The sequence below is a fragment of the Falco peregrinus genome, chromosome 10 (assembly GCF_023634155.1).
Source record: "Falco peregrinus isolate bFalPer1 chromosome 10, bFalPer1.pri, whole genome shotgun sequence".
Lineage (NCBI taxonomy): Eukaryota > Metazoa > Chordata > Aves > Falconiformes > Falconidae > Falco > Falco peregrinus.
The window spans coordinates 12,089,876-12,102,064 of record NC_073730.1 but is presented as its reverse complement, the minus strand read 5'-3'; the positions used below and the strand labels follow the sequence as shown (position 1 = coordinate 12,102,064).

Below are 12,189 nucleotides of genomic sequence, written 5' to 3'. Positions count from 1 at the left end.
AGCGCCCAGGCTCCCCGTCCTCAGCTGGCACAGGCTGACACCAGGCGCAGGCTGAGAGAAATGAGTTGGAGTTCCCAGCCCTTGTTTTCCTTGCCCATGTTTAGGGTACTTGGTGTTTGCAGTTTCTCTCATACAGAATTTGTATTTTTTCCTGCATTTTTCAGCAAGTGTATATTTTACGTCGTTGTAATAAGGTTATAGAATTTTATACGTGTAATAATATGACTGAGGTGATACAAACTGAGGGAATTTCTAGTTGCTTTCTGAAGAGAGGATATATCTGCTCTGAAATAAATGTGAGTACACAGGTACCCCCACCCGCAAACCTAGGAGATTAAGACTAACATAACAGAGGGGGAAAGCTTCCTTATTGTAAGCTACAAATGAACCATTATCTTTATCAGTAACGTAACGTAAGTGTGGTCAGTAAATCACAGTTCAAAGGGAAAAAAAGGAACAGAGCTCTTCCAATGCTGATGAGAAATTTCAAGGAAACAGAAGTGTGCCTGCAGTTACTTTGTTACTCTTCCAAAATAAAAACAAAACAAAACCAACCCACTAAGAAACCTGTAAGGCTTTTGGAGCTCACTGAGGTACTCTGGCCAAGAGACCGTCTGCACCTGGTAGCCCTGATACCCATCTCTGTGTCACTTTAATCAAAGAGCCTTCACGCTGCTGTTCTGCAGCACTGGGCTGCCTGCTCCCCTGCCTGCCTGCCTGCCTGCACAATCTGGGCAATGGTCGAGTTCTGTAGTTTACTCTCAGGATTTGCTAGGATGAAAATACAGTTTTAGAAGCCAGAAACCTGTAACTCACTTGGAACGTTATAAATATGTCTTTGTTGCAGAAGAGTTAAATCCTTCATGTCAAAATACTTTTCACTGTGAATGGTTTTGGTAGTTTGTTCATTCTAGCACAGCACCCATGGTAAAGGTTATCCATATTAGACCAATTTTCTTTGTATTGCATCAAACCTCCAAAATGTCAACATATCATATATTTGTAATGCATTGATTCTTGGACAATAACTCTAACTCTTATTGTTTCTAAAAGGTGCCAGAAGAAAAGAATGATTGATGGGAAACAGACACCGGCCTGTAGACACTCATCCTTTTGCTTCAGATACTGATTTATCAGTGCGTCTGGGCATCCCCTGCGAGCCCTGAACACGGAGGATCACTCAGGGTTATCGACAGTGTAGCTGAAGACCTGCAACTTCACAAATTATTATCTGCTATTGGACGTCTTTACAAGAAGCCCTGACAGATAAGTTATAAGACAAAGGACAAGTGCCGCGTTGCTGTGAAAGGCTGTCATCGGGGTTTGGGTGGCTTCTACCAAAGTCTTCAACTTAGTGAAACAAACACTCTATCCTAATGCTTCACGTTTGAGTTGGAACCTATTTTATAAAATATATACATGTATATGTACATATATGTATAATCTGTAGACTGCCCGTACACCAGTACTGAGCATCCCTACGAAGGTGACATAAAAGGATTTAGAAATGTATTTGTCAAGATTCCTGTCACTTCACGCCCTCTGGGTTACTGTATCCTCCGTGATGCAGCACTACCCTTCTGTGTGGGGACACTATGACGTGTGTAAGACTCAGATTTACACAGAAGAAGGAAAAATATGGGATTACATGGCCTGCCAGCCGGAAGCCAGAGACATGATCAAATACGTAAAAGTGACTCTGGATCCCCCAGACATAACATGTGGAGATCCTCCCGAGACTTTCTGTGCAATGGTAAGGCAAGCTTTCATTTTGCATAATTAGTCAGTAAATATATGTGATCAATGGCTTCAAAATGGAAGCCCTAGAGTGCCCATGTAATTAGCCGAGAAAATCTGCATCATACTCCAAATGTGAGAGGTTCTGCTGAACCGAACGCTGAATGATACATTAATCTGAGCAATGAGATGTGCTGCTTATGGGGACCTGACTTGACTTGGTCTGAATCCGTTGTCTCTCTAGGTCATATTTTAATTACTTAAAAGAAAGCAGCATAAAACTCCTAGTGCTAACCCGTGACTGGGGTGCGTTTGCCTGGATCGCAAAAGGCTTGAGTGAATTGGTTCCAATACGATCGCCTGTAAGCATCGTAGCATGGTACAATTCAGCATAATTTCCAAACATGAGACTGTTGTTAGAAACTCAAACTGCAGAAGCTTAAAAAGTGGGAGCTGGGCTGCTGGAGTGTTTCCAGCAAGCCCACACAGCTGTGGGCAGCATTGCCGGAGCCTTGCTACCACGTGCAGCAGGCGCATACCAGCAGGTCTGTATCTGCATGTATGGATAGTGCGGCAGGAAATACCTTGGGGTGGGGGCCAGCTCTGCCAGCTACAGCTTTCTTCTTTCACTGAAACTGTAAGCATTTAAGCCAACTCAAAGAGACCAAAATCCAGCTCCCTACTTTAGATGCTCTTAAAATTAGAGGCTAAATTTGGAAATATTTGGCTTGGTAAATGATTGTACAGGTATGAGAAACCAAGCAGACACTAAGACATCAACCTCTTACAGCTGTGCTGCTCCCAAGTGTTTGATAGGTCATGCTGTAAGAGGTCATTAGAGTTAAAAGGAAATTTTCAGCTTGTAGGTAACTTGTTTCTCCTCACAAACATGGAGGATTAATTTTCTTTGCCACTGAATATCTGTTAAATATGGAGTGGAAAAGAGTATTCCTAGACTAGAAAACGTGACTTTGAGATGCAAAACATATGTGCTTACATCTGTTAACAAAGCACTGGAAACATGTATCACATTACCTACATAATTTAGATTTGAAAAACCAATGAGTTCTGGTAAGTGAGGTTAACATAACTGAGAGAAGTCTACAAGATTATTTATTTGCCTGTGTAGGAATCATCATTGCTGTGTGACAGCACCCCCACAGGAAGGAAATTTGCTTTTAAATGCCTTATGGTATCGTTTTCAACCACTACTATTCTGTAAGGAGTTCGGGTCCAACCACACATACATTTAGGGCATTATGTGCACGCACGCAGCTGCTTCCCACGTACATTATGGTAATAGCCACGTGATAAATTGCGAAGCTACGTGAATAAATTACATTCACTGTGAACCTTTGACTGCACCACTTGCTCTCTGCCCACTAATCCATCTCTGCTGACATGGCTTTGACACTAAACCTCCAAGCAGCTTCAAGCAGCCACTGTTTAAAAACAAATAAAAACATCATGCCCCACGTAATATGATATTTTTTCTTTGTCTTGAAATGTATTTTCTCTCTCAAAATAGCAATAGCTGTAAATTTAGCCCTCAATCAATGACGTTTAGCAACTCATAATGTAACAAATAAGAAAAGTTGGTCTTTTAATGCAAAAGAAACTGCACAGCAAAACTTGTTTCTTCCTTTTTTGTGCACACAAATGTTGCAGCAATTCCTGTCTTAAGTTACTGAGTTTCTGAAGGCCTTTGTTACCAGTCTACTCTCTAGTTAAAATAACGACTTTAAACAAAATACAAGCAACATTTTGATTAAATCTCAGTATTAAAACTGGTGCCAGAATTCCTCCCGAAAATGTTTGACCTTGCAAGGTCCTTGATGCTGTGATAGGGGATGAAAGTTTGCTTGGGAATGACCTGAGGTGACAGCTGTAGCTCACTTGCTGCTTAAGCCCTTGAGATGCAGAAAGCCACCAGAATTCTGACAGGAGAAGCAGAGAAAGAGGAAGAACTGGGGAGAAGGAGAGAGTGCGTGCACAACAAGGGTGTGTATTTAGTGGTGTAAGTGTAGAGTGGCTGTCTCCTACGTGATAAACTGTTGTATTTGCTTTCAGTATAGATGTATATTGCACATACACACTGTATTCAGATACACATTGGTAACAGCTTGACTTACTTGAAACGTTAGGAAAATGACAGAAATGTTTGATGTTTGTGAGGTAGTGCACAGCAAGCAGCAAGGCATCTCATGCTCAAAATTGCTTCATGTCTATCTGTACTGTAGCTACATGTACAAATTACACATTTTCTTCAAAATGAGGTTTTACATATTTGTAGGGCTGACCCTTTGGCATTTCTCAATGGGAAGATCTTTTATTTTTGTGTTCATTTTTAGTTTTAGAAAATGAGTTAAGGAGATAGCACTGACATACTTGGAGAAGGTGGGCAGGGGAAGAGTGCATTCCTGTTAGGCATGTTCTTGTGCTAAAAAATCCCGTATTTGAAATGACAGAGATTCAAAGGTTTCTTTTCAGCATGGTGAAGTGCTGAACAGACTTACATAAATGCTTGGGTTTATTGTTGTCAGAATTGGATTTTTGTGTGCTAAACCTGCATACCACTGTTTTGTTACTGAAATCAGGTTAACACTGCTGAAGAGGAGGTCAGGGTCCTTTCAGATATCCTAACAATAAGCAAGGGTACCAAACAGCCGAGCCAGCTTCTGCAGAAAGAGGAGGAGGTTGAAGCAGCCTCCTGTTTTGTTTCCGTATCAGTTCTCTGATCAGGCTTAGCAATTTTCTGTTCACCACGGCCTATACAGACTAAGGTACTAGCTGTTGAGTCTGTGTCAGCTATCAGTGTAGTATAGATTACACCCCTGAAACACAGCCAGCCCAAGAGGTTCACCCAAGTCCTGCTGGGATCTTATGGTAAAATCTAAGGCCGTCTGTGAGAGGGAGATGATAATAGTGTGCAATAACACGAAATGCAATTGTGCATTACAATGCATGCAAACGTACAGTACAGAGGAGATGGGCAGTTAATGGTAAAATTTGCCATGTCCTTATTTCTACATATTCCCTGTGGAACTAAATGTTCTTGGAGTCCATTATGAATTTTTACTCTATGAGCTTGTTTAGTTGACAGACTCAGTAACAATGTTTTGCACATGCAGATTTGTTGCAAAACGAAACACCCCTCTTGTTGGTAGCTAAACCCAGCACGTGGATGCTCGCCACTCCTAAGTACCTTTGCGCCATCCCTCCAGGACAACATCCGTCAACATTACAGGCAAGACGCAGCAGGAAAACTCTCCCACAAATGCTTTTATGGAGTCTTTCCTGAGAATAACGTTATAGTTTCTGGTGACATTCAGTATTGACAACTCGTGATATTATTCTGAAACCTCAAACCTCTGGAGTCCTGTGATTATGTGAGATTCTCAGCTTTCATTTAAAACATCCCCTTTATTTTCTTTACTCCTTCTGGTTGCAGAGAAAAGTTTGAAAATGAAACTGAGAAGCTCAAAAAGCAGAAGGCAAGTAAACGGCCCTCCAAATTATTATTTGTTTAAAATCGCATAGTTTTTAAAGTCACTCAGGAATTTCAGGGCTTGGGAAATAATTTTGCTTGAGAGGAGAGATGCATGAAAGAAACATAAACAAATGAATGGCTTAGAATAGTGAATGCTCACAATTTCTGGCCATGGAGTTGCTAGTGTCTGTAAGGAGGATGTGATAGCATCCTTCCCCAACAGGTATGCTCCTCCTGCCTGCACGATAACCAGCCCCCTGCGGAGTGGGTTGACTGGTCACCCCTAGCTTCCCTGTACATTTTAAAGCAATCTTTAACTGCTCAGAGTGAGCACACATGCTGGCAGATGATGCACGTCTGCTTTCTGTGGCATTCCTTCAAGGAAATTTCACTGTCAGTCACAGAGTTGAACTGGATGGTCATGGCATTTGAGCCAGTGTGACTGTTCCTGTGGATCTGTAATTCATGAACTTTGAACATTTGGCGTTGGGTAAGAGTGTGTCTGGCATCATGCACTTACAATTAGTTGGCCTGGGAGGAGAGGGAAGGGGAAGTAGAAGAGAGAAGAAGCTACTTCATGTTTTCATAACTGCAGGATTCACTTTGCAGAGATACTATATGCAAATTTTTAATTACCTGGGGGTGCTAGTTCTTGTGGCCTGCAGCATTTCAGTCTATTAAATAAAACCGCTTTAAATCCCTGGAAGTAACTAACAGTTGAGGAAATCTTCTGCTTCCTCTTGTGTAAGTGCTTGTTGAGAGGTCACAAAACTCTGTCCAGTTATAAAAAGAAACAAATCTGACTTTTCATGACCGTCACCATCTTTTGCCCTATAAGAACAGCTCATAGGTAGCTTCTGACTTCCTGATTTCTAAAACACGTGTCAGCTGTGCCCTCGGTACAAGCTTCAGGAGCCCCTGCGATGCCGCTCATGGCTCAGGGGTCCCATTCCCCCAAAGTCGCAGCTGCCCCTCGCATGGGTTGGCCCCTGTGCTGAAATCCACCTGTAGCCTGGGGTTTGCAATCAAACCTCAGCCGGGATTAGTGTGGCAATTCATCACAAATTTAACCAGGAGACTCCTAGTGGCTATTACTGTAATATGCAAACTGGAGACAAACGCATTACCAACCTATGTTTGCAGCTGAAACAGCAACATAAAAATACAATTTTCTGCTTATGTTTAGACCTAGCTATCACAACACCATCCCACATCCCAAAAATGGCTAAAAAATGACAAATTCATCGGCAGCTATCATTGCCTGCAGCTAATTTTCTTCACAGGTTAAACAGAAGCTTGAAGAGAAGCCTACAGACGGGAGTCCTGTACATTTGTACAATTTATAGAGCAGAAGTGCTGATGATGGTAGAAATTTGAGCCCTTGAGTGCTACTCTGTATTTCATAGCCAATCAAAACTAAATTAAGAAACAAAGATTATTAAAAAGTCTTCTGTGCGTGTAATTCTGGCATAATATTATGAGGTGGGCATTAAATTTTTCCCTCTGAGACTTTGAGCATCATTAATACAGCATTCCTTTAATTACAAGTAGGCTCATACTCCTTAAAAAAGGGAAAATACTCCACAGTGTAGTTAGTAATACCATTATTGTGTTTACTGAAATAATTAAATGAACAGATAATTCTTCTGAGTAACATATAAGTAAAAATGTGAAATAAAAATGTATTTTTGGAAGCATTTTGGCATGCATACGTGCATTCTCGGGTACGACAATTGTAAACAGTGTTGAACGATACCGTTAAGAGATGCTGGTAAGAAAAATACTTTTTTCTTTTATGGGCTGAATAAGGACATCAGTCCTTCATTTTTGGTCTGCATGGGGTAGAACAGGAACAGGAGCTGAGGCTATTGTTACTGGCCTGTTTAATGGGGATTTTCATAGTTGTGTATTTTAAAAGTACATACAGCTCAAAGTTATTGCAGACCTCATTTACAATACCTGCATTTACCTATTTTGAACTCTTTTGAGCACGTTTAATTAATACGGGTGTTGCTTTGTCATTGTTGGAAAGAACCTTATCCTTCAGGGAGCGGAGTTTTTATTTTGGTGTTTCCTCTTAAGTTAGTGGATGTTTCATTTCATTGTAGTACCGCAAGACCTATCCGGTGAGCTGCAGCCCCCGCTCCCCTTCTTCTCTCCCCTGTGTAGGGCAGGACACCTCCACCACCCTACCGATATGGCTGTTCCCATCAAAGCACTACTTTGGCCCTTGTGCTGGCCTTAGACCAGAGCAGCTGGCAGGACTAGAGAAAAGCCAGAAGCACACACCATGCCCTTTGCTCCTGCTGTCCCCGCCGTGGAGGTGACAGCCTACCTGTGGCCTTTGGTCACAGCCTGCCCGCAAACACTTTAAAGGTACCTTGTTCCTCAGAACACTTGGGAAAGGAGTTCTTGTTTTCATAAAAAAGGAGAAAATGGATATACTTAATGACAGCAGGAATACATTAAAAAAAAAGTGGCTTGGTAAAAAAAAAAATATCTCTGTTTTCTTCCAACTGGAAGCAATCTGAAAGCTAATAATTTCTCATAAATTGAAACTGAGGATTGCCAGGAAAACAGATTTGCATTTTATTCATTATCACACATCAAGATTCCCCAGTAAATCATCAATAAAACTCTGTCCAGTTGCTTACTTTTTCCTCCTCAGTTACACTTTGGGTACTGGAATATTTTCAAACATTAAACAAAGCAAAAGCACACCCACAAAGTATTTAAGTTGTTAAAAATGTCTGGGGGTAAAACAGGGTTCCTAAATAAAGTCAAGGGCTTCTGCTTATTTTCAGTTGCAGAGTTTTAAGGCACATATCACTACTATGTATAAAAATGCATCCTTTTAACAAGATGTATGTTTTCTAAATATACTTCATAGAAACTGCTTAACAACTGCTTTTAACACTTCCTTTATTCCATTTGGTACTTGCTCTCCTATTTTGTTTCTCCCCCCTGAAGTTAGCTGGAAATACTAGACGTTTGTAGCTAACACAATAATCAATTTATTGTAATAATAATTGATCTGAGAAAGCAAGAGATTGCTGGGGGCCATTGTGGCTCTGAGGGTGAAGTTCTCACAAATACCTGACCTGGTCCCCCCCCCCCCCCCCCCGCTGCCTTTGGCCCCCCCCAGGTGCCTTCCCCCACTGGCCAGGGCTGGTACCTGGGGAGAACTGCCCAAGTACTCTGCCAGAACTTGGCCTTCTGGTCTTGTTTGGGTGTGGAAACAGCAACAGCAATTTTATAGAGAAATGAACAGCTTTCACTGCAAAATGGATACCCTGACATCCACAGGGGAATCCGAATGGCTTGCCTTCAGTGTGGCTGGACCAGAAATGTCCCCTCAGCAGCACCTTTAGTGCCATCTTCTGCAATAAAACAATACTACTTTATAAAAAATATATAAAAAAAATCTTTACTAGCAAGGTATTGTAATTTGAACCTCTCTGGTGAGGCAGAGGTGATCTCAAGCCTGTGGCTCACTGCAGGGAGACCCTCCTAACAGGATTTGCTGGGGCGCAGGGAGACAATGCAGTAAAGCAGCATCCTGACAGCGCTCCTCATCCAGGGTAGGACAGCGCATTCCTCCCCACCCTCAGGCTGAGGACAGGTGACAGCAGGTAGCCACACTCTTTATCTGCTAGAAACCCTGAACTGAGATTTTTTTCCAGGGTGGGTAAATTCACCTTTCTGCAGAGCAACCTTTGTTTTCTGACCTGCCAGTGTCACACAGTCAGCCTGGAGGAGCAGTGGTGCAGGCTCACCCCCTTTGCAGGGAGCAGCTGGTTTGCTTACGCACGTTTTGGTCACGGGCGTGATGCCCCATGGTCCCAAGTGAGCTGTGCAGCATTAGGCTTTCCAGGCTGCTGTCTCATTTTGAGGACAGTGTACAAGGAGTGTGATATTGTATTTCCTCCCGCTGTGATGGACGGACAAGTCTCAGAGTGCAAATTTTGGATTTACTTGACAGAGCTAGTTTTATGCTGTTCAGGTTTGTCCAAATTATTTGGACCAACATATTTTTCCTCCTTCATTTAGTACCTGTATGTCTCTCAACTCCAGAGTTTCATGTGTCTTTCTTGCAGGGTTTGTACTTAGTGACAGCTAAGAATCACTGGAAAGCAAATGCAGTTCCTGAGGCACTTGCATATATTAAAATTTCCATTTGTAAGCATCTGAGTTGAAACTAAGCCAAGTGAACTTGGCCAAGAGTTCTGCAAACCCTGTGTACATCAGGATAACTGTTCTGGTTAGCAGGCTCCCCTGGAGTCCTTTGAGAAGGCAGAAGTCAATAAGTTGACTCCCAAATAATGACTTTAACATTCAGACATTTATGTTACTTATAAAGCAGCCAGCCCTATATACAGCCTGAGTTGTCCCATGCAGACCTTTAAGCCCACAGTGTTCTGTCAGAGCATTCAGGAAAAAAAATACATGTACGTACTGATATGGTAATCAGGCTCCCTCATCCCTTCTGCTCTATGCTGTGGAGGAGAGAAGGAGAAATCCAGACAAGCATTGACAAAGTATGGAAATTACCCATCTCCTTACTCAAGGATGAAAATGAAAACCTGCCATTTGTTTTTATCCACAGGGTTTAGCAAGGGCTGAGTCTGTGGGAGCTGCTGAATTTAAGATGAGTACCACTGCTACTTTTTTTTTAAAAAAAACACAATACTGATACTGTATTGCCAAATCTGCAATTTCTGATGCATAAAAACCCCACCTATTTAAGAGTAGCTAAAACTAGGCAAGAGATCTGTTAAACCAAATATATCTTGACTTTTTTTCAAGGCCTATAAGTACTGGCTGGATCCGGAAACTCCAAATTAATCCCAGATATTATTAAGGTCATTGACTGACAAGATGCATGTCCCTAATCTCACTAGCTGAAAAGTAGGAAGTAGTTCTGTACCCGATTTACTTGTACCAACAATGGCCGTTGGTACACATTTTAGGTATGGAAGTTTATGTTTTCACAGGTCACTTGCAGTGACACCATCTTGATCTACAAGTACAAATATAGCTAGGGACATGAAAATCTTTGGCATTGAGCTGGCTTGGCAACGCACGTAAGTGATTTCACATAGCTTTGATGTTTGCTGTATTCTGTTTTCTGTAAAATGGTTTTATTTCTTATCTTCTAGTTCTTTAAGCAGATTGTTTATATGGAATTTAGGAATAAAAAAGGAGAGGAAAGAAAAGGCCGCAAATGAATTTTAATTATATGTATTACAAGCAAGAAACCATACTATACCAGAGAGATTTTGTGTCAGGCTTCAGCCCAGAGAGAATTTTTATACCTAAGTAGTTGTAAAACCTTTAAAAGAGGACACCATTATGATGAAAGGAGCATTTTCTTGCATGTACATACTATGTCTTTCCAGCATCCTGGTGCATTTTAGATTTTTATCCGTAAAACTGTCAGGAGCCATCATTTTAAATCATCAATTTGATTTTTACTATCTACACCTGCTCATAAGGCACTCCAGTGAAAACTAGAAACAGAGCTACTCGTGGGTGACATTTACAAATGACTGGAGGGAAGAAAAAGGTTTAAAAAAGAAGAAAGGAATAGCAAACAACTACACAAAAGCCCTCATCTTTGAAAAGCAACGTGTACAGCTATAGAAAAAAAGTACAGAATGTAATTTTCTGACTGCTAAAACAACTCTTTCTACATGTGCTATTTTCCTCATCTATTTTTATCGCAGCCTTCCAGACTCTGACATGCCTCTTGGCTTCCTTGACCATATGGATCTGCCAAGCAGCATGAATACTGTAGGGATAGCCTGCAGAAATATCCCAGCAAGGTGTCATGCTTTGCAAGAGTTTGTTCAGACTTCCAGAAACATTAAGTGATGGATTTAATGGGTTGCAAGCATTGTAGATTTCCTCACTAAAATTTTAGAGTAAATTTTTGGACCTGGAGTCCCCATTTTCCCGGAACAGGCCTGAGAGAAGCTTTTGAAAATACAAGCTTAAGCACATACAAGCTTTTTGCTAACTTAAGCACTGGCTTTGATTTTTAAAAAGAAAAGTATCCTTCAATAAAGAAGAAACACGTAGAGATAAATCATGATGTGTATTTCATGTCTAAGAGTCAGTGTTTGACTTTTCATAAACAGGATTTAAAATATGATCTTCCATTGAAATTAATGTGCCCTGTATAAGTCAACAGAAGGACTTGACAGCAATGGATCGTGCCCAGATATTGCTTGCTTCCTTAGTAGTGCATATTATCCTCTGTACCTACCAGTTTGAAACTCTCAACTGGAAACTTTAAAACCATCCTAAGTAAAAGCATAATTAACAGTATGCCTTTATCTTTCCATCTTTTTCTAGTCAGAAAAAATTTCACTGAAATACATTTATTTCCAACCTTTTCCAGTTACAAAATCTTTTACTCACTATACTGGTGCTTGGTTTTAGATTATTTCACTCCTGTGAGCTTCAGGGCAAGGCTGATTGTTTCAGGTGACTGGACAGGATTCGGTCAGGGGGATACATTTTTTCTTGGGTACAGTTTTGGTAATTTCAGAGCATGCAAGAATGCACCAAAAGCACATTTTAGACCATCTAGCTGGAAAGTGCCAGGTAGAATACATGCATAGAATACATATCAGGGTTTGCATATTAAAATATATTATTTTAGCTTTATGCATCTCTTGGCTTATTTGTAAATAATTAAAAAGGACAGAAGACTATTATTCAATAATTTTCCCATAGTTCTCTGTAATTGTTCCATCGTTGGTTGTAGCACTCAACATTAGCTAAGCATCATTTATGAGCTTTAGGTTTTATAGGTTTAAAAGCAAGCCTCCAAACAAGAGTTCAACAGTTCCCATTTATCATTAATCAGAAAAGATGGGATTTTCAGCATAACATTTTGTGAAATTTTAAGCAGTAACACAAAGTATGCCATTTTTAAACATTAAACCATGGACAAA

At 40.8% G+C, this 12,189-nt stretch overlaps 1 protein-coding gene across 5 annotated transcripts in view; it reads left to right on the top strand.

Annotated features, from left to right (window-relative positions):
• NTNG1 (netrin G1) overlaps positions 1–12,189 on the top strand; it is a 158,793-nt gene that overhangs the window by 5,629 nt on the left and 140,975 nt on the right. For all 5 annotated transcript variants that reach the window (XM_055815087.1, XM_055815086.1, XM_027786492.2 and 2 more), the window contains exon 2: positions 1,054–1,753. In XM_055815087.1, coding sequence (XP_055671062.1) covers positions 1,508–1,753 — 246 coding nt within the window. In that variant the 5' untranslated portion in view covers positions 1,054–1,507. The remainder of the gene's footprint in view (positions 1–1,053; positions 1,754–12,189) is intronic.